The sequence below is a fragment of the Coptis chinensis genome, chromosome 8 (genome assembly GCF_015680905.1).
Source record: "Coptis chinensis isolate HL-2020 chromosome 8, ASM1568090v1, whole genome shotgun sequence".
Taxonomy (NCBI): domain Eukaryota; kingdom Viridiplantae; phylum Streptophyta; class Magnoliopsida; order Ranunculales; family Ranunculaceae; genus Coptis; species Coptis chinensis.
The window spans coordinates 68,031,910-68,058,659 of NC_141463.1; the positions used below are offsets into that span (position 1 = coordinate 68,031,910).

General features: G+C 38.5%; 6 protein-coding genes across 8 annotated transcripts in view; all 6 read left to right on the forward strand.

Moving 5' to 3' along the window:
• Positions 1-8,114: 8,114 nt before the first annotated feature.
• On the forward strand, positions 8,115-9,185 carry LOC147482607 (uncharacterized). The gene has a single exon (XM_086579360.1). The coding sequence runs from the start codon at positions 8,115-8,117 to the stop codon at positions 9,183-9,185; it is 1,071 nt and encodes a 356-aa protein (XP_086435486.1).
• Positions 9,186-9,369: 184 nt separating this feature from the next.
• LOC147482608 (uncharacterized) lies at positions 9,370-10,896 on the forward strand. The gene is made up of 3 exons (XM_086579362.1): positions 9,370-9,721; positions 9,814-10,328; positions 10,423-10,896. The coding sequence occupies exons 1-3, from the start codon at positions 9,370-9,372 to the stop codon at positions 10,894-10,896; spliced, it is 1,341 nt and encodes a 446-aa protein (XP_086435488.1).
• Positions 10,897-13,525: 2,629 nt separating this feature from the next.
• LOC147482609 (uncharacterized) lies at positions 13,526-15,419 on the forward strand. Its single transcript, XM_086579363.1, has 8 exons — positions 13,526-13,834; positions 13,925-14,094; positions 14,194-14,479; positions 14,570-14,654; positions 14,730-14,848; positions 14,941-15,022; positions 15,123-15,258; positions 15,333-15,419. Exons 2-8 carry the CDS (start codon positions 13,936-13,938, stop codon positions 15,417-15,419), a joined length of 954 nt encoding a protein of 317 aa, XP_086435489.1. The 5' UTR covers positions 13,526-13,834; positions 13,925-13,935.
• A 140-nt stretch (positions 15,420-15,559) lies between these two features.
• LOC147482610 (uncharacterized) lies at positions 15,560-16,542 on the forward strand. 2 transcript variants are annotated; one of them, XM_086581105.1, is made up of 4 exons: positions 15,560-15,677; positions 15,783-15,959; positions 16,031-16,144; positions 16,269-16,542. In XM_086581105.1, exons 1-3 carry the CDS (start codon positions 15,561-15,563, stop codon positions 16,043-16,045), a joined length of 309 nt encoding a protein of 102 aa, XP_086437231.1. In that variant the 5' UTR covers position 15,560; the 3' UTR covers positions 16,046-16,144; positions 16,269-16,542. The 2 variants fall into 2 exon arrangements, with proteins under 2 accessions (XP_086437231.1, XP_086437232.1); XM_086581106.1 differs by having other exon boundaries at positions 16,031-16,140.
• Positions 16,543-24,602: 8,060 nt separating this feature from the next.
• Positions 24,603-26,750, forward strand: part of LOC147482611 (pyruvate kinase 1, cytosolic-like) — a 28,146-nt gene continuing 25,998 nt past the window's right edge. Inside the window, exon 1 of one of the 2 annotated variants that reach the window (XM_086576944.1) lies at positions 24,603-24,624. The gene's annotated coding sequence lies outside the window, so the exon portion shown is untranslated. The remainder of the gene's footprint in view (positions 24,625-26,750) is intronic. The other variant, XM_086576942.1, reaches the window with a different exon arrangement.
• LOC147482612 (uncharacterized) lies at positions 24,618-26,409 on the forward strand. Its single transcript, XM_086576945.1, has one exon. The coding sequence runs from the start codon at positions 24,788-24,790 to the stop codon at positions 26,171-26,173; it is 1,386 nt and encodes a 461-aa protein (XP_086433071.1). The 5' UTR covers positions 24,618-24,787; the 3' UTR covers positions 26,174-26,409.

Here is a 26,750-nt window from a genome sequence, read left to right on the forward strand (position 1 = left end):
TTCCAAAAATCAAATCAAAAGGGAATACAAAAGCTTGAAAAATCCAAGTATGGAAACCCATGTTAGAAGCAGGAAGGAAAATAAGGATTCTCTAGTATAAATATCTCGAAGACCTTATTCTCTCATACTTATCGTTTTTTGAATTTTCCATTCCATTTTCTTCTACACTACCACCTAAGCCGCATAACACCTAATAAAGACCTCTAGCTCAATTAGGGATAGGATAGTGTGATAATAAGTAGTAGTTGTGACTTCTCGACCTCCTGGCTCCTCGACCGTCATTGAGTATGTGAGGAAACGTGTGCCCACCGCATTTGGAGATAGCAAAGCTTGAGTGGAAAAATAAGAGAGAAATTGTGTTTCGACACATACACCGTGAGAACCTACTTAAGGACGCTATCCAAAGGATCCGAAACGGCCCCGCCAGACATTACATTTCATTATTAGATCATCGCATGCATGCTCATAACGTAGATGTTTCGATTCTTGTATGTATATTAAAATTGAATTTGGAAAGAATAAAATCCTTGTTTCCCTTGCTAGTGAGATGTCTAGATACCTGAGATTAATTAAGGAAACAAGCCTTTGTTACTGAGTCGTTGTAGTATAAATGAAGTTTGTGAGTATCTTCTCTAGAAAACTCTCACGAGGCTATAACTCGTCCACTAGGGAATTCCTAGTGGTTCAAGGCCTTGTTGCATACGGTCAATGCAACCGCACTCTGCGAAATGAGATTTATCTTAGGCCAACACATTTTTGACCACTTATCGTCTTAATGTCTCTTCTTTGCTTGAGGACAAGCAAAGTGTCTTTTTTGGGGGTGGTGTGATAAGCACCCAAAGCGTAATATTAAACCAGAGAGGCGTAGCATTTTGGTCGATTATGTGTTTAATAATCATGTAATAATTATATTTTCATACTTTTGCGAGGATTCCGCAATTAAAATAAATATAGTGATAAAACATGCATCGAAATACATGGGAATACGGGGAATAATTGAAGTTTCCACTCGAACCCCCCGTGAAGCCGAAGTTTCCAAAAGAATGTAATCGGTCGCGAACGGGTCCACATATAAAGAAGCAAACAAACTTCGAAGCTCAAATCGGATAAATCTAGATGCCGACGTTGGCTAGCATAGTGAAGGCCGCCAATCTGAGAATACGGGAATATTTGGAATTCCCACTCAATCCCCGTGAAGCCCAACAAAGCGACTAGAGAGCGAAGTTTCCAAAAAAACGAAACCGGTCGCGAGCGGGCCCACATATAAAAAAGGGGAAACTTCCAAGCTCAAATCGGATAAATCTAGGTGCCGGCGTTGGCTAGTGAAGCTGCCATAGCGACCGGGCGGCGAATTTAACTCGCAAAAGGACAAAAAGTCGTAAAAATGCCAAAATCGGCAGCGCCACTGGACACACTAAGTGGACACACTCTGCGGGCCCAGAAGGCATGATGAGTCAGCATAGGCAAGTGGCAAATGATGGTTTCAATTTGATACCACCTGGCAAGAGAGAAGACACGTACCAATTCAAACCAGGTGGTTTGAATTGAAATGAGCTACAAGACGAAACTTAAAATAGCAAAAATACGAAAAGTTAAAACAGTTAAAACAAAACTTTGATTCTCAAAGTTTCGAACCATTCAATTAGCATAAGGCCAAAAGCCAATTAAATCATTCACGGATAGTCATCCTATGATGCTTATAAATATGAGGGGTGGCCTTCATATATCCTCCTTCAAAGATATTAATGCTTTAAAATTTACGCTTTAGTTTTTTTCTTCTTGACTTACCTTCCGCCATTTCTATTTCAAGAGCTTAATAATCGTAAGTTATTTTACCTTTTAATAACATCACTTCTTTTCTAGTTTAATTTCTCATTCCGCATTTATTTACTTAATATATCAAAGAAGTTTTATTATTCCTTCTATGATGATGAGCTAATTCCCCCGGGGAGGGTTATCTTTGCTTTCGTGTAAAAATCGGATTGACTTGTTAATATTCTAGAATCACTACTTAGGAATTAGGCATAGAATTAACATCGGTCCCAAAATGATCGAGACGTACAAAGTTGGATGGCCGATGTTCTAGGACTGGTCGCTAGCGATTCCTAAAATGTCGTAGCGACTCTCTGCAGTGTCGAACATGACTCTCCAACTCGGTCCGGTGATGTGAAATCGAGCCAGGAGCTTAAATAATATACCAGAGATGAGGTATTATTGAAACTCCTTATGCTAGTGAAATGTGACCTAGAGATGTGGGCATGCACTAGGGATCAATACTCGACGTCGTCTCCAAAACGAGACGAATTAGAGATGTAGTGATTTGGTAATAAAAACTGTTGAAAAATGATTCTTGCATGAGCATGATTAACTCTCTCCCTATTTCTCTACTTTTGTTTACCTACATATAATCGCCGTAGTAATTTATATTATTTGCATTACCGTTATTTTAATTAAAAACCAACTAAAAAGAAACCTAAAAATCCTACTCACCAAGTTGTAATTCCAGTTGTGAATCTATCCGAGCCCTAAGGTTTGGACGATCCCTTACTCGACCTATCCTACCAAACCCACGTGAGTAAGGTAACTTGACTAAAACGTACGACTATACGGACGTTGGACTTTGGACTGTAGACCTCGGACTTTGGACTGTGGACCTCGGACTTAAGAAATTAAGTAACTGAAAGCCAATAAACGTGTGTGAAGAGCGTTCTATCATGTACTCAGGGGAGAGACCCTAATTTCCCCATCTAGTCAGGGGAAATCCTAATTGGCTCATCTAGTAGGGGGGTAATACTAAAAAATCCTATTTTTAATAACCAAAACCAAATGCTAAAAAAACAAAAACAAAAAATGAATAGCAAATGTGAAGTTTATGTGTCAGCATTAGCCTCCTCATATGGGGAGGCCCTATGTCTCAATCAATAATCAATAGATTTTTTTAGGCAATCAATAGATGTACGCATGCATATCTATTTTATAAGGAAGAGAAATATGGGGCCCCATATGGCAGTTCCAATTCTCTCTTGCAGCTTATGACGTGGTGGATCTAAAGGATTGTGGCGCAGTTTGTTATTTAGGCACAAGAGTGCTAGATCCTTGTTGATTTGATCAACAAAGACTGTCGGGTTGGGCTTTTATTGTTGGGTGGGCTGGGCTTTAAAGTCTGGTGGGCTGGGGGTTTTTGGGCCTACTTTAAATAGTGTTGTAGGCACGGGCTAAATAATAGTATACTTATATATAAAGCCTTATGAAGTAGGCAAGATGATTTAATCTAATATAACAAGGGAGGGAGGTTTTATGACCAACGGCTGGGATTCAGTTTGAGGGAGGATAAATCGAGGGTCGCCATGCCTCCACGTTGGATTAGGAATTAATAAGAGAGCTTAATTGTGAAAACCCTTCGTCCCTTGGTTCTCACTTGAGAAAAGAAACCCAAAGGTTTTTCAAAACAGCGAAAACATTTTGGTTTTCCTTCGTTATTTCTTCCTCCACCTCTTATCTGTGGGTGTTCTTGATTCTCAACTCTTCATTTTCGTGCACCAAACCAGGTACCTTCTCCATATCTCTTCGAAATCATCCTGCTTAATCATCTTATTCTGTTTATTTTTATTTTTATTGTTCTTTTTGTGTGTTTGTGTGTGTTTGCAAATTCAATCATATTATTATTCCATATTCACATTTTAAGGATTTGAGAATTATCCGCCGTAAGAAAAGGTTTAAAAGAGTTCGGATGAGGCTTTTCTCCCTTCGATAGATTTGACAAAGCTTTTCGTGGAGCATTTATTGGCGTTGCTTAAATGAAAGTCTTGCTTCTCCATACAAAGCGGACGGGACTCCTCTCTTGATTCGTTTTGAATACATCATATAATAAACAAGGGTAGATTGGTTGACAACACCTCCAAGCAAGAGGATCGGGCCGTAACCAATTACCACCCGATCAAATGAGTGAACTTTCTCTTCTTGGGTCTATTCATTTGGCATTGTCCTAGGAGCAGAAAGCCTTTCCTTCTCCGTCTCACTACTTGAAGGAATAAGATTCAGTAACTGGATTAGATCACTTTACAATAGATATGGCACCTCCATCTCTTTGTTCATTCACCACCTTTAACCAATTTTGCGTATATCATATCGATTGCCCCTTGCTGCACCACCTATCTTTCAGAAGTGAGATGCACAAAGATCTACACTGATTTGAGAATCGCAGCATGATGAGTGAGCACATCCAAGTCCGGAATTGAACCTACTGATATCGCATTGGCAGAGTGCCCACAGCTGGACGACAACATCCTTTTTCAGAACCATCACTTGCTCGGATTGAGATGATCTTACAAGGCTGCTACATTGGGAGTGGAATAAGCCAGTTGTTTACTAATGCTATTGGCCTAAAGTTCTTTTTGTCAATTGTTCCACTGAGGGCCGATATGTTATTCACTATTAGGTCTTGGAAAATATATGATTTTCGTCATCTTAGAATATCTTAGAATATGGCTACTTAAACTCTAACACGTAAATTTGTCTTCTTCTTCTTATTTATTGAATTATCAAACTTCCATTGTTTTTTTATTTTTGACTTATCACATTGTTTGCATTCTTAGCTTACTCTGCGGATGAAGTGGATTCAATCACCAAGGATATTCGTAATTCTGTCAAGCAGAAGAAAAACAAAGATGCTTATTCTCTCGAGGTAAGTCTCTTAAGCTGTTTACTTTCCTTTAGGTGCGTGTTTGATTGCTCTTCAAAGTAATCAAATTTACTTTTGGATTTTTTTTTTTTGTGATCACTGGCTTTATTCCTTATAGTGATTAGACCATTTTACCTGTTCATGCTGTTAATATTTGTTCATCCTATCATTTTGAGGTAATGTAGTGCAGTTTCAAACCTTTATTTGTTTGTGTGCAAAAAGAACTCACAACCTTCTTGCTCTTAAAAGTTAGGTTCACGACAGTACGACTGGCAATAATAATTAAGGGAGGGTTAAAAGGAATATTAAAATCAAAGATCGAATGGGTGCGATCAAAATCAAGGGGTATAAATCTACGGTCAAAACCGAAGACACGTGTAAAATTAAAAAAAAAATTAACGAGGGGGAATTAATTTGAGAAATAAATTGCCCGCGTAACACTCTCTCTCTCTCTTTCTGTCTTCCCACGTAATTAAGCTCCTTTTGCTCTCTCTCTCTCAGCTTTCAAGAACAATGAATCCCTTTTTTTTTGGCTCTTTGAGATCAAGTTAAACCATAACATTGAGTTGCGGACACTCTTTTGCTTTGGCAAACAAACATGGAAACGCAAAAGGATGTAGTAACTCAGGTATACATTTTTTTTTCCCAAAAATGAACCGTTGTGATCAAACACAATTTCCTTTATGCATCTCACCGCAGAGACTTTTCATTCCTGCAGATGGATGTGGGGCCTCTGCAACCAAGTAAACGACGACAAATTCGACATATAAATGTTCTTTGAACCTCATGTATGTCGCAAAATCTTTTCCATAGTGTATTCGAGCAAGACAACAAACATTTTCTCTGCTCTCTCTCATGCAAACTCATTTCACGTTGTCTAAGCTATCGTGAGTATGTTTTGACTACTTTTCTCATTTGTAGCCGAATGTAGATATTAATGGAGCAAGGGTGCGTAAGAAAAAATCGAACCAATACTGAGGTACATGTTATTTATTTTTGTCGGTAATGTTTCAGTATTACAATGCTATCACGGCTTAATTTCTTTTTAGCCTTCTTATTTTTCTTTAAAGAATGGTTGATTTTTGGTTAAACTCTGATCATCCATACGTTCGATATTTGGCTCAAGGAAGTTTTGATTTGCAAACCCGACCTCAATTTGTTATTGGCACCCAGGTTTGTATAGTATTTTTCCTTTAGTCTTACAAGTTAACGAAAAAGTGGGTCTACAGACAAGACGCAGGCAGAGAAGTGGGCTGGTGCAATGTGTTTTTGAAATCTGCACATGTATGTCACCATATCAAGTACTTGCAATTAATCATGTCAAATTATTGATAATAGATTTCGGGGCTCCAATCAACCACAATCCAACAACTCAAGTACAGCCTCATCAGCTCCCCTATAGGGCTTGTTACTCTCGAACCATCTCGCGGTGTCTCACGCCGTGCTTTCGAAGGACACGGCTAGAGCCATGTCTTCGCCCAAGGCTCGAGTAGCCGATCTTCATCTGATTTGAACAATCATCCCCTCCATCTGTGCTACCTACTCGGATGGCATTGGCAGGCGGCACGTAGAGAGCGGGAGAAAATGGAGAGGCTCTCTGCCTCTACTTTAACTAACATGGGACATCTATCACCGGTCATATCTTCTCCCAACGCTCATAATGGCCAATCTTCATCTGATTTGAACAATCGTTCCACTCCAAATTGCTACCTACCGGAAGGCATTGGCGCTGGCGTGCGCGTAGAGCTCGGAGAAAATGGAGAGTTTCTCTGCCTCTACTTTAACTAACATGGGTCGTGTACCATCAGAAGCAGCAGACAACTCTCACTCACTATTGCAACCCTGTGTTCTAAAAGACAAAGGAAAGAGCATTGTTCGTGATTTGGCGCCAACCCCACTGTATACCACAGTCACATATTTGGTTGGGTCATCCTCTACTGGGGACTCCACTCGAGAAAACAATGTTCTATGCAAAGAAAATGTTGTGGAACTTGGCAGTTGTTATCCTCAACTGGGTCATAGTCAGATAACCACACCTTTACGAATCTACAGGTCTGTCCCTCTATATAAAGTGTTTGATCCGTCAACGAAATGCCATTTCACCCAATGCATATTTATAATGTATTGCTTCGCATGTTGCTGTAGTTCCAGGTCTGAAAGATGTTCGGGAAGCGATGGACGTTCCAACGAACCAGCATATGAAGAAGGAATAAGTATCTTAAATGAATCAATAATATCGTGTGAAGACATGGAGGCAGATGTTCCAATTGGACCAACGACTAATCTGCCGGTAGAACGTCATTTCCTTGGTTGGATGGATGTGCGTTGTTCACACTGTTCCGCTCTTCACTGGCTAGATGAGAAATTGGCGCACTCATCTAAGAAGAGGCCTAGGTTTGGGATGTGTTGTTTACAGGGCAAAATTCAGTTGCCTCTTCTTTCTCCATTGCCACCTTCTCTCCACTCACTCTATGAAGGATCTGGTGGACACACAAACTCATTCCGTGAACACATTCAGCAATACAATGCATGTAATGCTTTTACAAGCCTTGGTATCATTCCGCATTTAGCGTCTGCGGCCGGGCGGGCGGGGCCAAAATCATTTGTTATACACGGAGAGCTTTATCATAGAGTTGGAGCATTGCTGCCGGATCCAGGCAGGGATCCCGTCTATTCACAACTTTACTTTTATGATGGCAATGAGGCTTTGGATCACCGCATTCATCGTAATCCTAAACTGTCAAAGGAAGTCTTGAAAATCATCCAATCTGCTCTCACAGAGCTCAATGGCTTTTGTAAGCTATATAAGAATGCTTTTGAGATTTTAGATTCCCAAAATCTTGCAGACAACAATGTTCCGGCATGACTTCACTACAATCCTGGAACCGATCGACATCGATACAACCTACCATCAACAGACGAAATAGCTGTGCTTTTGCCAGGGGATGGTAGTACTTTCGATAACATACGAGATATTGTTCTATGTTTCAAAAGGGGTGGGTTAGCGAGGATCAGTGAGTGTAACCCTGCATATTTACCCCTTCATTATGTTCTTTTCTTTCCTAGAGGAGAACTCGGTTGGTCTCCTGATCTCTGCCAGTGGAATGTCGTCAGCAACTGTCCATCCAATGTGCGCTTGACTCAGACGCAATACTATGCTTACTGTTTCTTCGATCGCCCAACCGAGTATTCCCCGATCTTGAATGGTGGTCCTCTAGGATAGCAGTTCATTGTCGATGCTTGGGCAGCCACTGAACAGAACCGCTTGCGTTGGATTAGAAATCGTCAAGCCGAAATTCGTTCAGAACTATATCAGGGGTTGACAGATATTGCAGCCCGGGGGTTAAGCCCAAGCCAAGTTGGGCAGCGTATTATTCTGCCCTCATCTCATACAGGAAGTCCACGGCATATGTATGAAATATACCAAGATTCAATGGCTATCACACGGTATAATAAACATCCAGACATCTTTATGACTGTCACAGCAAATCCAAACTGGTCGGAAATTCAAAATGAGCTGAAGAGTTATCAGAAATCAACTGACAAACCTGTGTTGGTTGCACGCGCTTTTGATCTTAAGCGAAAAGCAATCATGGAAGAAATATTAAAAAAAGGTGTGTTTGGTCGGGTCGTTGCACACGTCTACACCATAGAGTTCCAAAAGCGGGGCTTGCCTCACATGCACGCTCTTATATTCCTTCAACATGAGGATAAGATCCACACTACTGAACAAGTGGATCGAATTGTATCTGCCGAGATTCCAGACCCTGATACACATCCTACTCTCTTCCAGACCGTTATGAAGTGTATGATTCATGGTCCGTGCGGTGCTGAAAAACCAAACGCTGCCTGTATGCAAGATGGACGGTGCAGGTTCCATTACCCACGAGAATTTGTTGAGAAAACGATGATGGATCAAGAAGGCTACCCTCTTTATATGCGTCGCAACACTGGAAGAGTTTACAAGCGCAGCAAAGACACAGTTGGCAACCGAAATGTAGCTCCATATAACCCATATCTGTCTGAAAAGTTTGACTGTCACATTAATGTTGAAGTGTGTGCATCAGTTCGTGCAGTGAAATATATCCATAAATACATCTACAAGGGTTTCGACAAAACAACTATCGTCCTAGCAGGCGCCGATGATGAGATTCAACAATACATTGATGCAAGGTATATCGGGCCACCAGAAGCTGTATGGCGTCTGTTCGAGTTTAGGATGCACGAGGAGGTGCCTAATGTTGTTCGGTTGGCAATCCACTTGCCTGGCGTGTATCGGGTTCTTTACAGCCCAAATGAACCAATGGATGAAATTATTGCTCGAGGAGAGCGTCAGGAGTCAACTCTCACTGCCTTCTTTAAATGTTGTGCTGCCAACCCAATAGCCCGAGGGTATACTTATCCAGAGATCCCTCACCGCTTTGCCTTCAACAAAAAACTCAAACAATGGACACTTTCGGGGAATCAAGCATCTTCTCCCGCTATTGGGTCGGATGTATTTTGAGAAGCCTAATGCGGAGAACGATTCTATCTACGGTTGTTGTTAGATTGTAAAGGGCCCCACATCATTTGATTCATTGAGATTTGTCGATGGTGTTCCATACAATACGTTCAAAGGAGCGTGTGTCGCACGAGGCCTACTGGAAGATGATGCAGAGTGGAAGAAATGTCTTGAGGAGGCCTCAGAAATGAGCACTGGTTATCAACTGCGTAGATTGTTCAGCATTATCCTACTTGAGTGCTCTCCAACCAGTCCAGAATTACTTTGGGCAAGATTTGGCGTCTATATTTGTGATGACCTTGCGCCTAAGATGAAATCAGTTTTGCTTATACAAAATCCAACTCAAGAACAAGTTAATGACTACGGCTTATTTTTATTGGATCAACTTCTTATAGAAGGTGGGAGGAGCCTTTCCAACTTCCCTGACATGCCATTGCCGAAAGAAAAGTGGGGAGATATTGTCCCCAATAGGCTTATTTGGGATCAGCAACAACTCCAACATGAGGGACTGCAGCAAGAGGCAGATACTAATATTAGCCGTCTTAATGGAGAGCAACGCGCCGCTTTTGACTTCGATGTGATTCCGTTCACAATGCAAAAGGTAAAGTTTTTTTCTTAAATGGGGCTGCAGGCACTGGGAAAACTTTTCTGTACAATACCATTGCAGCCTCATGTCGTAGTGTTGGAAATATTGTTATTATGGTTGCTTCATCTGGCATTGCATCTTTATTATTGGCTGGTGGTAGAACTGCTCACTCAACCTTTAGCTTGCCGCTAAATGTGTTTGAAGACACCATGTGTGGTTTTTCTATGGACTCTTTGCAAGCCGGACTTTTCAAAGAGACCAAACTTATTATTTGGGATGAAGTCCCCATGCAACATAGGCACTGTGTTGAAGCTGTTGATCGATCACTTCAAGATATATGTAGTAACAAAAAAACATTTAGCGGCATCACAGTCATTCTTGGAGGCGATTTTCGACGGACTCTTCCTGTTATACCAAAAGGTGTCCGTGAAGATTTTGTTACTGCATCACTACGGAGGTCTTTACTATGGAGACATGTCCAGGTTTTGCATTCGGTTCATAACATGCGTCTCGACATGTCAGAACCAGACAACATCAATTTTGCAAACTTTCTTACAGAGGTTAAAAAATTATTTTGAAATATGTTACTTTGAACGGTTTTCTCACAAATTCTACACATAATGACTAAATTTTCTCCTTTGGTTGATTATTTAGATTGGCACAAATCCAACCGAGACAATCGAGTTACCATCAGGTGTTCAAAACTGTTCGAACCTTGAAGATCTCATTGACTCTGTTTACCCAAAATTAAATGTGGAGGGCACCGCTTCAGCTGAGTTTTTAAGAGAGCGCACTATTCTAGTTGCCCGTAATGACGATGTCAAGGAGATTAATGAACAAGCCTTAAATTTATTCCCTGGAGATGTTATTGAATATCTGGCTGCAGATAAAGCTATTGAAGGAGATAGGGACCCTCGGTCACAAGACAGGGAAGCAACTCATAATTCACCTGCAAATCTCAATGGGTCTCATTCAAAAGCAAAAAAAAAAAAAAAAAATGGCAGATCTAATACAGGTGTTGGTGAGTACCTAAGTGAGTTCTTAAACTCCCTTGATCCATCCAGTTTACCTCCTTTCAAACTAAAGTTGAAACGTGGAAGTCCAAATCATGTTGCTAAGGAATATTAAACCAAGAGATGGGCTCGCGAATGGAACGCGGCTAATAGTTCTTCAATGTGCTACCGTGAGTGATTCAAGCTATGATTATAACTCGGAGACAAAACAGTCAGCCAGTACTTCTTCCTAGAATATCTTTGACGCCTTCGACTACAGAGATGGCTGTTCCCATGACTAGGCGGCAATTCCCTATACGACTCGCATACGGGATGACGATTAATAAATCCCAAGGGCAGTCAGTCAAGTACATTGGGATAGATTTACGGACGCCAGTATTCAGTCATGGACAATTATACGTCGCACTCTCGAGATGCACATCATCAAAAAGAATTAGTGTCCTCCTTCCACAAGATGCTTCTGGTTGTACTACAAATATTGTCTACCCAGAAGTTTTGCTATAACTAGAGGTATGTCGTCCTAATAACTCCTGAACTATTGTAGCCGTCGTGCTGTCCTGGGAAATAGTTGGTTTACTTTGTAATTATGCACTTGACACTATACATGCTGTTGTAAGTCAACCGTTTCACTATCCTAGCCTTTTATAGCTGTGGCTCAGCTCATTCCTGATTTGAGCATTTCTCTGTTTAGGTTTTTTTCCATATATCCTTATCTGACTTATGCATTTCATAACTGAGTTACTTGCAGGCTAAATGTTTACAAAAAGATAACTTCTTTGTAAGCATTAGCTTTCCGTGCATGAGAAGTAGGCATTCTTATTCTACATGTAGTTCAGGTAATATCACATGCCTAACAAAAACTTAATATTATTCCACACTTACTCTTAAAAATGCAGTGCATTTACCCATATTCACGGTTGTCAATCCCGCCAACTGTATGTGGAGATAACCTGTCTGATCCATCGATTTCTGGTGTTTACCTGATTTTTTTAGCAGCCAGAATAAACTGCATAATTCAGGCCTACTCTCAAATTTTGTTGGTTGGCATGTGGTCAATACATGGTAGTTTTCCGAAATGGTCCTGTCGATAGGTTTTTAAAATTTGCGTGTGGCCTTAACATGCTAGGATTACCTAATATTATTCACATTTAATAAACTTTTAGAAAAACTTTAACCACTGACAACGGCAGCTACTGGACCAAAAAATCCACTTTGGAAAAAACATTCTAATTGCTTTTGGTCATGGTGTCTCCTGTTTTGGAAACTGCCTAACTGAGAACCCTTGCTTATTTTGCTAAATTTATCTGTTTCCCGATTCCTACTATACGTATGATATATTTCCATTCGCACCTGTTTGTTTCGCTTGGCATTTGCAATTACTTGATATTATCCTGCAAAAAGAAAATGTTGTTTCGTTTCAGATGCAAACCATTTGTCATTTGTCGGCTTGGTGTAGGGTCTCATTTAATTTCTTTGCCGGCTTGATGTAGGGTCTTATTCCTCACATTCCGGCTTTGATTTCATCTCATTGGATATTATTCATTGTGTGTACAGCCCTTTCCTACAGACAGATTAAAGCTTCACTATAGAATACAACAAAGCCGGAGATTTCTAAAGGCATAAAGCAGAATTTGGTATGGAGTCAAGTACCAGAAGTGTTCCTATGGTGTGAATTAAACAAACTGTGTCTTTCGACCATTTCTTTCCCCACCACCACAAGAGCGCAGCCCAGTTGTTATTTTAAATGCAAAAAAAAATATTGTTTGCATTCTAGGTCTGCTGTTATTTAGTCTCTGTTGTTTGCTCCTTTCGAAGCTTACTTGAGTACCCGACATTCTAAACAAGCTTAGTTGCTAACTTATGGTGCCTGATGGTAATACTCTTGCAATGTGGAAGGATATCTCACCTTTTAAAAAGCATGTTTGTGTTCATGGCATACTAATATATGTCTGCTAATGTGCTGCAAATATTATAGTATTGTTTTTACTAATGATTATAAATTAAATGAGTTCGCTTGGTTAAAGCAGGCATCAACTACACCATGTCCTCGCTGAGTACCTCTTCGTAGACCTTAGTTGCACCCGTTTAGAATGGGTGGCAAGGGCTTTCGGTGTGCACTCAATGCGAAGGTAAGACGTGACGAGATTTACATGCATCCCAACTTGACTAAGGAAACTAAATTGGTTACTTAGCTTTACATCACATTAACCAGGGAACCTTGAATTGTAGTTTGGGAATATGGAATACCAGAAATAGGCCCAACTTTGTGAATGCTACACTTTAGAGTGTTTGCAATCATGCCCGACATCATGTCAAGACAGTCACTGGAGCCTATGCTTCCCAAGCGAAGACGTCCCCTTCCATATCAACACTCGATAGTGACATTGTGTGTGCTCACCCTCAGCAGACTATATATGGCTGCTGCCCCAAGATTATCTTTCATGGAGCCTTAAGCGGATTCGAAAGCAAAATATGGTATTGCAGCAGCTTTCTGTGAGAGACCTTAATGCAGGCTTTTTCAAAAAAATGATTCCAAGTATATATGCATAACTGTTGAGCAACCATACAATGAAGTTGGGTGACCTTTCGAGCATGTGGAGCAGCACTGCTGCATCCCCTTAGTGCTTGAGTTCTTTCTCCTTATATTTAGTAACCCATGTTATAGGGAAGCCCCTGACTTTGACAAGCGGGCAAAGCAATATTCAGGAGTGGGAGTTGGTGTGGGAGTGGGAACCTCTTTATTTCTATTAAAGTTGAATGGTATTAACATGTGAACAAACTATAAATTGCAAGCGCATAAAGACCAGCAAACCGTACGCATTTCTTCCTATCCTACCTCACCCAAAATTCAATCAGACCTTCAACCCTTCGTCTTCTTCAACTGTTATCTTCATATTCCACGTTTAGCTGCCATGTAACAAATGGGCCTATTCTCCTTCCCTCTCTTCATGTATCTTTCTAACCTCTATAAATTCAGGCGGTTTTTCCTTCGTCAACATATGTTCAACTTCTTCACACCAAGAAACTTTCTATTATACAGAATCAGTAATTAGGTAATCCCTTTCTCTCCTCCATTTCTAAAAATTATTTGTTTACCAGGGACTGTCTACTGTTAATTTTGCCCCTTTCATTAAACTTTGCAGCTACCAGTCAGATGTCGACGCAGAATTATCAAGATTTTGATAAAATCCGCAATGGATCTGACCACTATAAAGTTTTAGGCCGCATCACAAGACTCTGGGAATCAGTCAATTTGAGTAATAAGTACACTAGGGAAGTGCTTAGCTTGGAGTTTCTTCTTTTGGATGCAAAGGTAATTACAATACAATGTGCCGTCTATGCAAAAACCAAAAAAAATCCCAGCCAAAACTAATTTATTCACTAACTTGGCTATTTTCAAGCATATATACAGGGTACTCATATTCATGTTGTCCTACTGAAGAAATATTTTACGGATTTTGGAGACATCCTTCAAGGGAATGTGTTAAAGGAAGGTAATATCTACACATTAGAGAAATTCGACGTTTGGTTTGCGAAAAGTTATAGGCCGGTTGAGCATGATCACAAGATCTTTTTCAAAACTGGCACATTGATCGCGCCAATTAATGAAGAAGGTATTGACATTGCAAGGCACAAATTCGCCTTCTCCCAGTTTGACACTGTTTTAAGACAAGTTGGTGACAAGACTCACCTAATAGGTAATATTCTTTCAATGACCACTTACCTTTGTTAACTCAGCACTTTGTTGGTTGGCTTTCTCCTAACATTTATGTTACTAACGATTGTAGACGTGATTGGCCTACTGAAGAGCGTCGGCAACATTACACCCAAATTTGGGACAGTTTTCCAGGAGATTGTTATCATGGACAAGAGGTGACTTGCCGTCCTTACATCTTAAATGACCCCAGTATGAATTTTCCCTTCTAACACAGGTGATCCTATTATCAGTGAAATGGAATTGACTATTACATTATGGGGTCAGTTGACCGCCCAGTTTCCGGAAGACATTTTCTCACAACAAAGTGTTATTGTCATTGCAACTTCACTCAATGCAAAAGAAATTCAAGGTTAATAATTTTTTTGGATTCACACTATTGGAATTCGTTTTGCAGTGCTCACAAAAAAAAGCTACAAGTGTTTGACGTGTCCATATTGTTAGGTAAAATTTGTCTTTCATCACTCAGTGCAACAAAGGTCTACCTCAATTTGGATGTTGCCGATGTTACTGCCTACAGAAACAGGTTTATCTATCCTGCTCGCGCACTAATTCATTCTTCTATCATACAATTTGATCATGTTGCCTCTTACTCATGTCCTTTGTCACATTCCTTTTCATTGTAGTTTGGAGGGTACCCACATGCAGATAGACCACCTTGATCCATCTACAACATTGGGCCTTTCTGAGGAAGAACTGCTTAGAAACCGTAGGGTTTCGATAGACAAATTAAAAGAAATGGGTCTAGATGAATCCTACAAGGTAACGTTCTCTCCTTTTAGGTTTCTTATGTTTCGTTGCGTAATTCATTGATGGAAATGATTGTCTTAAAACAGAGAGAAACATATACTTGCAGAGCAACCATCGGATATATCTTCAACACAAATTGGTACTATAATTCATCCAAAGAACAACAAGTGTAACAAAAATTTGTAGACAGAGTGTGCCCGGTTGTGGGGTTGAAGTTGGCGACCCGAAGTGAGAGGTGACTTATAAATTCCTTATCCAACCAATTCTTTGTTAGCTTAACTATCTTTGAAACTTTATTTCAAATGGGGATGTACATGCTACGCATGGATGTAGAAGATCGTCCAGGGGTTACTCTATTTGTTGCATTTGATAGAGAAGCTGAATATCTTATTCAAAAGTCGGTTACGGAATTGGTTGACTCCTACAAAAAGGCAAGCCCCTGCAATTTTACATGTCACCTCGGTGTTTGTTTTTTTTTAGTTGAAAAAAAAATAACCTAGGTCTAGCCAATTTGAATTATCTTCTCACCGTTACAGGAGAATGGGCCACAGGCTGTTCAGACTGCATTGGAACAAGTTGCTGGAAAAGAATTCATTTTCCAAGTTAAAATAAATTACTACAGCCAAAATAAGGAAAACCAATCTTTTGTTATCTACAAAATTTTCCCAACTACTGTTGATGATGACACGATAAAAAAAGAAACCATTGAAAAGGTGATCCTCTGTTCCCTTTACTAAATTTCATATTAATTCACCTTCATTAAACTAAATCTGGTTCAATGCAGGATAAAACAAACTGAAGCACTGATTTAGATGATGGGCTTATTGGAGTTGAGGTGTCAAGCCAGGCTATGGAATCTGAACTCCCCCGAGCAAAAAAAACAAAGATAATGTAGTGGGTAAACACTTATTCAACCATTTTCTCCATTTCACTTATACTCACTTGAACTACTCTATTGGTTTGTTTGTCAAGAAAATAAAAACCAATCGGTATACCTAATTATTTTCTTCTCCCCAATGCAGGACATGTGTGCAAGGCATCTATCGAATCATGTGACCATTTTCTTCCTTCTCTAAGATTTTGTGCTCACAAACTTCTCTTCCTTCAGCAGTCCACTTTTCAGATCTGCTGCGTTTTTAGTTTGCCTCGGTGACATTGTTAGACACTATGTATTGTCACAAGATTTCTTCTACTTTAAGCCAGGATGTGTTCTTAATTTGTGCTGTGTTTTTAAGATGCAATCTCTTATTTAATTTGATGTATGCTTGGGTTTGATTTTTTATAATTAATTCTTCTTGGTGCTACCCCCCGTCTTTTTCACACTATATTGTTTCACTTGCATACCATGAGCTAATTTCTCCTCTCATAATTAAGCCCCCCTACAATATGGTTTAACCGCTAAAGCAAAGGTAATGCCTTTCAACATGTTTCGCTTCTTTCGCGCAAGCCACTATGGTTAGTCCATCTGTCTTTTAGTATATATTCTACAAGCATTAACAGCTCAATTCTCCTGTTTCTCTTACTCCAAAAATCTGTTAACGTTAAATTATGCATTCAAGCTGTCCCTAATGTGAGAACCTACTTATGCTAAAAGGGTTGACACCCCCACAGTGCAGTTATCGGAGTTGTCCAGAATTAGATCTCTTTAGAGCACTATTCACTTGCCTTCCTTTGCCCGGGTATGGTGACAGTTGTTGCCTGCCTTGCGAAGCTTCGAATTGTTGTTTGGGAATATGTGATACCCGAAATAGGCCCAACTGTAGGTTATGTAAATTCATGCAGTCGATAAGGTTAGTGAATTTCTGTCTTTTTAAATATATACCGAGTTTTCTTTTACAGTTTGAGAATTTCTTATTCCTTTTTTTCTTTCTACTTTAATTTGGTTCTCCATTTGTGTATCTGAGTACATTTGGTTTGTTTTGTAATATTTTGAAAAATGCAGGCCAGTTGATGATCCGATCCACCGTCTTTGCGTCGTCCCCATCAAGTCATTATATCAATATGCATAGGTCCAATCCGGATATAAGCAATCGGGCGGCTAAAACCAAGCAAGTGTCCTTGATAAAGTTATTATTGATGTCCCATCGGACATGACATGAAGATTTATAAGCCGGTAGCAAGAGCTCTTCTCCCTTCGCATCACGGGTAGACATTCTTCGTGCGGCAAAGAACCTCCCATCTTGGCGGGCTTCCTCCTTGAGACTGATTTGTTAAGGAAATCAATAACGGCATCAACAAAGCCCTCTCTTGCTCTCCTATCCTCCCTAAACCCTAAACCCTAAAACCGCTCTCTTGCTTCCCCTAGACTGGGTCTTAACCCTTCTCTTGGACTTATACTCTACTCCTTAGTCTTTGTCATACGGATACCGCGATTACTTCAATGATATGGGTCGTGCCGTGGAGCTCATGGCGATTACCACCCATCCCATGCATGCCTTTCTGCAGTCCATATAACATCATGATTGCTCTTCATGCATTTTCATCCGGGTAATTTGCACGACCATAGGCGTGTGAATAAGGCGATTATAAGTTACCACATTAGGGACGGAACCATCCTCAACCATTTCATCAAGTAACCTGTTTATGGCATTGAACTGTCTGGCACGTCCTAGGATGCCAACCATCGTTGTGTAACTATGTTCATCATGCTTAAACCCAGGTTGACGTTTGAGATGTTATGTTATGTAACAGGGAATAAATGTTTGGAAGATGAGAGTTTTGTGTAAAATAACGGATTTTTATGTGTGTTGGTTCATCTTAGACATGTTATTCAGTATTTATATCGATTAATTTGTATCAAAGGGTGAAACTTTGAGCGATTTCTAACGGCCTGTAGCAGCATTTGGTCTGAAAGTGTTCGTATGGTGTGGAATATCAAACTGTGTCTTTGGACAGTTACTTTCCCCAACACAACAAGCATCGGTCGTTACTTAAAATGCCCATATATATTGTTCAGGTGCTATGTTTGTTGTAGTTTAGTCTCTTTTGTGTGCTCCTTTCGAAGCTTACGTTAGTGCTACCCATTTGAAACGCACTCAGTTGCTAGCTCATGGTGCGACTCTAATACTCTTGCAATATCTAAGGAGGCTCGCCTTTCAAAAGCCTTGTTTGTGTTCATGACATGCTTACATATGTCCGCTCTTATGTCTTGCAAATATTATTGTATTGTTTTTAAGAATATTATCAATAAGATGAATTCGCCTGGTTAAAGTAGGAATCGGCTCCACCATGTGCTGGATGAGTATCACTTCTTTCACCTTAGTTCTACCCATTTAGAATAGGAGTCAAAGACTTTCACTGTTGAACTACTGTGTGAGGGTTAGCCAGGCACTTAGATTTACACGCAACCTAACTTGATCAAAAAAACTAATTTGGTTAATTATCTCTACATCACATTAACTAGGGAACCTTGAATTGTTGTTTGGGAATATGTATTACCCGAAATAGGACCAAATTTGAGTATGCTGCAATACAAGGTGTTTATAATCATGTCCGACATCATGTCAAGGCAGTCGCTGAAGCCTACAATTCCCCAGCCAAGAACTCCATTTCCATAAGAACCCACATATAAGAATATTGAGTATGCCCACACTCAGCAGCCTCTATATAGCATCAACCCCAAAATTATCTGCGATAGAGCCTTCAGCAGCTTTGATAACCAAAATGGGTACAACTGGAAGCAGTCGTTTGAGACCACAACCGTTTCAACACTGAAAAAATAAGAAAATTCGGCAAAAAAACACACCTTGCCGAACGGCACTGCCACGTGTTCAAATAGATCACGTTTCTAAACTGCAACATACAGCAAACTGAATGACCTGTTATTTAATGCTTCAATTATGCTATGAACTAAATGAGGGATTTACGCCAAAAAAAACATGTGACTTTAAAGCACATTAATACCCATAACTAAAACACGTTAGTAATTAAGTCAATTATAACTTAATTAACATTAGGTTTCACTTTTCGGTTCCACGTTAAGCTCTGACTCTATATAAATCATTTTCAACCAGATGAACAACAAAATTTGTTAAAAAGTTTCCCTTTTCTTTCCCCTCTTTATTGTGGTATGTTTGTATGTATTTTAAAATATTTCTTTCTAAATAGTTTTATTTTTTATTTTTATTTTTTTCTTCTATTATTAACCCGATTAATCATAATAAACTATCATTATTATAACTGCTACTAATCTATACTTTTTTCCGATGGAATTATTCCTACCTCATTCCTCTCAAATATTTTGATTGAATTAATATTTTTCTTTTTCAGGAATAGATAATCTGCCAATCATAGCTCCAAATACATGCAAGCCATCATCAACATCCTCTGAAGACAAATTCACCATTTATAAGGCCCATAACACCTCAATTATTACAAATCTAAAAGCAGTGAAATATGTTTTCGACTACATCTACAAGTCGCACATGAAAATAAAGATCTCGGTTGGGGAGAAGCCAATCGCAAAAAATAACGATATAGAACATGACTCAAATTCCATGGACGACATCAATTAATTTGTAACACATCACGAGTTAAACTCAATAATCACTTGCCACTATCTTACCTTCAACAAACAAATTGAAACTGTCGAGTTTTCTTATTACCATTATTTCCCCTTATAGTCAAATTTATACATTATTTATCTACTCCTAAATGCTTTCAATGCCTTGGCAAAATATTTAGTAAATAAAGTTACCCCAAACTGCATCCCCAATTAAGTGTTTTTTTTTTGGGCTGATTACACTTCCCATGTTGCCTACATTTCAAAAAAACGATCAAACTATAAATAATATATGCGTTAGTTTATATTATATAAAATCGACTTTGTGCATCTATTGAATATCGACCATATTCAAACCAGGCGATGCATTGTTAACATATATATATATATATATATATATATATATATACAAAGTCGAGCCTATAACTAATCACGATGTGTATACTAAACAAACTAAAAAAAAAACATTTGCAACTATATAATAAGGTAACAAAAACTACAAAAAGTATGGATGGTTAATACACCTAATAATATTAATTTATACACTCTGTGCCGAAGGCACGGGCACTCACTAGTATATATATAGAGGAGGGATCAATATACCATGGTTAAACCATACTATGGTTTATACCATGTCCCCCACAGTTTCACCCACAAGACAAATTATAACCTAATTTTTTGTGGATAGGTCCAACAAACCATGAAGATCACTTCCAAAAAAATTCATCTCATTTGATATATATATATAATTGTTCTAGTCAGAAGGTTACATATGATCTATTTTGTTCCAGAAAATCCACAAGCCTTGGTGGAGGCATATTGTGCCATTGAACATTAGTAGGGATAGATTTTGCAAAAGAAGCAATCTGGAGTGCCACCTTATTACAAGTTCTAGGCACCCAGTTACATAAGATTGTCCTAAAAGTGGACATAATAGATATAATATCATCTAGTATTAACATAGAGTTCCAGGAAAGGCTCGAAGGTTTCTGTTTTAGGTAGTTAATAGTAGATTGAGCATCCATTTCTACTTCTAGGGTTGTGCATTGGACTTGCTTGCACCATTCTATGGCTCTGAGTACTCCTAAGCATTCCACATGTTCAGCACTGGTGGCACAATCTCTGAAGCTTCCTGGAAGAAGCCTTTTGAGTCTCGCAATACAAATCCAAAGGTTGTTGTTTTATCTACTTTCCTAAAACTTGCATCCACATTCAGTTTAAGGGAGTTTAAATCCAATGGTTTCCATTTGGTATTTGGTATATCTTTCAGTACTAAGCCCTGCATAATAGTAACAACATTTTCTTCAAAATAAGTAGCAATCAATTTCTGCATATTATAGAAATTAGTTTGGTCTTCTTTTAGAGTGATAAACTTCATATCTCTCTGACCAAATTTGCCAATAAAGCATAAGACATAATTTCTTCTAGGCTTTGCTTTCTATTGGCCAGATTTTAGGTGGATAGAACCATGCACATTTCTATCCATTCCTCATCTGCCTGCAAATTCACAAAATGAGTCAGTCTGCCAAGGTGTGGCATACCATAAAGCTTGTGTAAAACGACAAGCAAGAAGTAAATGGTGTATGCTTTCAATGTGCATGCCACATAACAGACACCTTGTGTCAAGAGCATAGAAAATCTGTGCAAGATGGTCTCTAGTGGGAATCATGTTATGATAACACTTCCAAGCAAAGAGAGCTTCTCTTGGTTTGTTATCAGTATGCCAAAAAGCCATATTTGTTATGTTGATCAACACAGATTGATCACTAAGAATATGATACATGGATTTAACAGTGTGTGCACCTCTTTTAGTGTGATTCCATTTAAGGTTATCTTCCAAATGTCTTCAAGACAGGAAAATATTTTGTATGTTCAAACAAGTGTTAGTATCAAAAAGTTAATTAAAAATATCCACTCTCCAACTTCTGGAGATAGGATTGATGAGTCCAGATACATTAGTATAGGAAGAATTTACAACGTTTGTACAAGGAACAATGCCATTAAGGGTTTCTGGTATCCATGGATCTTTCCATATGTTAATATGTTAATGTCATGGCCTAGACCTATTTTCCAAGTAGAGTTATCCTTAATAGATTGTAGGTATTTTTGAAAACCAAACCAAAACCAAGATGAACCTTGCTTACTTGTTGAATGTAAAACATTTGTATTGAAAAAAGAGGAGTTAGTTATGATTTGCCAAATAATTTTACTCGTGTAGGCATGATTGTTAGTAGCCATGTCTTTAATGCCTAGTCCACCAGATTTTTTTGATTAATCAACAAATAAACTTCCAACTCTTGAGATATAGAGGATGTGATTTTCCCTTGTTAGTTCTTCACCAAAAATCTTATTAATATTTTGGGCCCTTTTGAGGTGATTTTGGGGCAAAGCAAGGTGTGACATAATGAAGGCCTCAAAACCATTTGAAAGGCTTACTCGAGGTTTGTACACCACCATTTGAAATTTGTTACGGATTTAATTTGAGCATTTTTGTATTGGTAATAAACTTTTTGTTCACTTAAAGTATGAAAAATAATAACTTTTACCTAAAATGTCTCTTGACAATATTAGATACACAGCCATGAATGACTACTAAGTTGGCTCCATGTACACCGTATTGTGCTTACATATGATTCAATTTGTGATGGATATAATCTACGCATTTTTGTACCGATAATAAATTTGTTATTCATTTAAGATTTATGGTATGAACTTAATTACTTTCACCTAAAATGTCTCTTAACAATTTTAGACGTATGCCAGTTATAAATTCGTACACATCGTGTATGACTAGTAAGTTGGTCTTTCTTGTTGAGCGAGCGAGTCTCAAAATTTGATCATGTAACAATGTAGATGGCAGGATTTCAGAGAAATTTTAATTTACATATCATGAATAGTAGGTTCTTGTTCTCAATTTCTTACAACGTTGTTGATTCCACATTTTCATATTCATTCAGCTGGTTTTATTTTAGTTAATATCACTTAATTTTTTTATTTCCCTTTAAGAAAAAAAAAAAAAAAACTTTGTAAGTGTATTGACATATTATTACAATTTTTCACGGCAAACTTTTTGTTACATATATAAGTGTAGGGTGAGGAGATTTTACTTAAAATCTTATATATTTAGGTTTTTCTTATTAGACGTGATTGCTATCCTTCAACTGACATTTTACTTGTAAATGGTGAATCAAACCATGTTTCTTATTGGTGTTTGCGTGTGTATCTCTTTATTTTTTATTCTCATTATCATTTTTGAACGTGATCTAATTCATATATTGAAAAAAAAAAAATAGAAAATTTCTCTAGTTCGAGATTTCAAGAGCTTGATTTAATCTAGATTTCCAAGGTCGAAGAAAATGATGTCAAATATAGCCAGTTGTGCTTATACTCAAATATTTGCAAAAGACATCATTATATTTGCTAAAACATGTTATACGTACATTAGATATGGTCGATATATATAAAAAAGTATTGATATACAATCAAGATCAATTGAAAAGAGGTGCTGAATTTACAACATTGTCAATATTTTTCTTTTTAAACAACTTAATTTCCTTTGCCAAAACTTCAGATTTCGGTTACATTGAGAACTCTTAATTCGTCCTCGATCATCCTTTGCTTTATTGGTTATCCATCAGGAGCTCAACAAAAGTCTTTATTACAATTTGTAGATTATAACAATTAACAAATCTTTACCATCAATTGTAGTGTATTTAATATATCTCCATCTAAATGATCTAATATGTTCATCTTTGGTAATTGCAGAAACAATAATAAAGATGGATAAGCTGTTATTGGCCCCTTTCATCTTGTGGCAAATGCCGCAACGGAGAACAATTCCAACAGGATCAGCGATTTACCATAAACAACTCTCGCATTTGTCTAGGTAAAACTCTAAAACTCTATGGTATTGATCCATTTTGCCAACACGTGTGTTTTTTCTTTCTCCAAAAAACAGAGGAAGTTCCATTACATTTTGGTAGACGGAATGCTAACACCAGGGTACATTGTTACTGATTTCGAAGTCAAGAAAAGTTGATTGGCCTTGTCGTAAACCGGATTGTACTTTCTCCTGCTTAGAAGTAACTTATCTAAAATAGTGTCAATTTAGAAATAACCATAAAATAATTATTATTTTTCGATAATGACTATAAAATTCAATAGTCAATTGAAATGCTTTTAAACTGGCGAAAACAAAATATCCAAATCCTTACTACACATCAGAGTTCTCTAATAATTTGGTAATTACTTATTTGAAACTTAATTAACCGAGAATCTTCACTCTTGTTTGTAGGTTCGTCCGAGCAAAGCAAATGCGAATTGTACAAGACTAGCTAGCAGCCTCTCTTGTTGGTTCTGTAAATGTCGAATTAGTGGTTGATAAACCATACTCATTCGGCCACCCCAACATTGGAGCAGATCCAACAACTATCTGAACGACAACAATGCACCACATCAAGTCAGGTGCCTTGGGAGCTTTGGCTAGACACATGTATGACAATGAGTTGTGGTTGTAAGTTTGTAATTGTTGTGTATCAGATACGAGTAACATGAGGTATAAATATAGTTACCAAAAAAAACCATGACGTATAATATAATATAAAATATTTTATTTAATAATACTGTGGATCAATCCCACTGCGGCTTTTAGTATTACACCCAAAACCATGGGCAGTTGTTTTCTCTGTTTGGCCCCCACACATAACTACATTTCACATTCACCCCCTCTTCTTTATCTCTAGTTCTCTACTCTCTAAGTTTCAACCTTGAACACCATTTCTATGGTTGATCTTGTTCATGAAATCAGAATAAAACCCATTGTTCCTGATCAGAAGAAGTAAAGATAGGTTCTTGCATAACTTTTAATCCAAAACCAGGTGCTTCTACATTCTTGACTGAGATTTCTATATTTTTTTTTCTTTAATGGTGTTGTCTTATTTATCATGTTTAAGAAACTCATGTGGTTGAAATTCACGAAAGTATAAGAATTGGGTTTTAATTATTTTTTGTTTTAAGATTAGTTCAAGGTGGGGTTTTGTAATGGAGAGCAATGGTGTAAAAGCTGGAATGCTTGGGTTAGAAATGCCTTTGCATTCTCTCCACCAACAAAACCACCCAAGTAGTCACAATTTTAATTCCAATCCACACCAACAACAATACTCAAACCAACAGCACCAACAAATGGTGTCTTTTACTGCTCATGATACCAACCATAATACTCACCCGCCCCAATATGTTAAAAGTACTTATCCTACTTGCACCACTAAAGCCAAGCAACCCCAACAGCAACAAATGGCGTTTAGTGATGAAGATGAACCAGGATGTACTGCTGATGATGGTAGTGGAGATGGAAGGAAGCGGGGTTCGCCATGGCATAGAGTAAAATGGACTGATAATATGGTTAGGCTACTTATAATGGTGGTTTTTTATATTGGAGATGATGCTTGTCCTGAGGGTAATGAAACACAAGGAATGAGTAAGAAAAAGTCTGGTGCAATGTTGCAGAAGAAAGGAAAATGGAAATCGGTTTCGAAAGCAATGATGGAGAAGGGGTTTTCTGTGTCACCGCAGCAGTGTGAAGATAAGTTTAATGATCTGAATAAAAGGTATAAAAGAGTTAATGATATACTAGGAAAGGGAACCGCTTGTAAAGTGGTAGAGAATCAAAGCCTTCTTGATACAATGGATCAACTTTCACCTAAAATGAAGGATGAAGCGAGGAAGTTACTTAATTCTAAGCATCTGTTCTTTAGGGAGATGTGTGCTTATCATAATAGTGGTGGAGCTGTTGGTGCCCATCAGTCCTGTGAAGGGGCAATAGAGATTACTCGTCATCAGCAGCAAGGGTGCTCCCATCCATCGGATGGTGTTCAAACTGCAAATTCAAGGAGGATGGTGAGGCATGAAGAAGATGATGAAGATGTGGATGATGATGATGAAGACGAAGAGGAAGATTCAGAGGATGATGAAGATATGGAAGACGTTGGGGGAAGTCGGAGGTGTCTTAATGAGCACAGTGGGGGACATGAGGATGGGGGCATTATTGGCAAATTATCATCAAAGAAAAAGCAAAGGGGCATGTCCTCATCGTCAGCTCCATTATCACCATCAATACAACAGTTAAGCTTTGAATTAATGAGTGTCCTACAAGATGGAAGGAAGAGCCCATTGGAGCAGAAGCAGTGGATGAGGAACCGGTCAATACAGTTGGAAGAGCAGCGAGTGAATTACCAATGTCAAGCATTTGAGCTTGAGAAGCAACACATGAAATGGGTTAAGTTTAGTTGGAAAAAGGAGAGGGAGATGGAGAGGATGAAATTGAACAATGAGCGGATGAGGCTTGAAAATGAGAGGATGGTTCTTCTTCTTCGTCAAAAAGAGCTCGAAATTCTTGACCTTCATCGGCAACAGCGTTCGTCTAGCTAAAGACCTTATCTGTCCAGATCAATTGTAGAATTTAAAAGGTTAGGTAAATGTATACACATGTTGCTAGGTGGTTCTTTTGGAAGTTATTTTCGATCTGTTTCCAGTTTTGTACTTACGTTTCTCAGTTAGATCAATAGCACTCTTTCATATCTTTTGGTCTGGCTCTTTTGGGCCTTGGGGGTGCTGTTACTTCATTGTTGTAATGTAGAGAAACTGGAAATCAGTTGAAGCAAAAATGTCTTTGAAGAAGCTAGTGCGTAAATGAAAATGGATTGAAAGTCACTGTACTACCGGGGTGAATTGGAAAAACGTGACACTCATTTTTGGTGATATATAGGAGGAGACCAAGCACGTATTCCATCTTACTGATCTAGCCTTCCAGATTAACACCTTGCTTTGCATGTGTGCAGAATGCACAAATTTGTTAGGATTTAGATTTGCCGAGTTTAATAGCACCTTAAATCTTAACAAGCTACTTTTAGTCATCTATTGATTTTAGTTCTTTGAAAATCAACAGCAACGAAGAAAAACTAGATATGTGCATTTTCCTGAAGTATCAGACTAGTTGGGAGAGTAC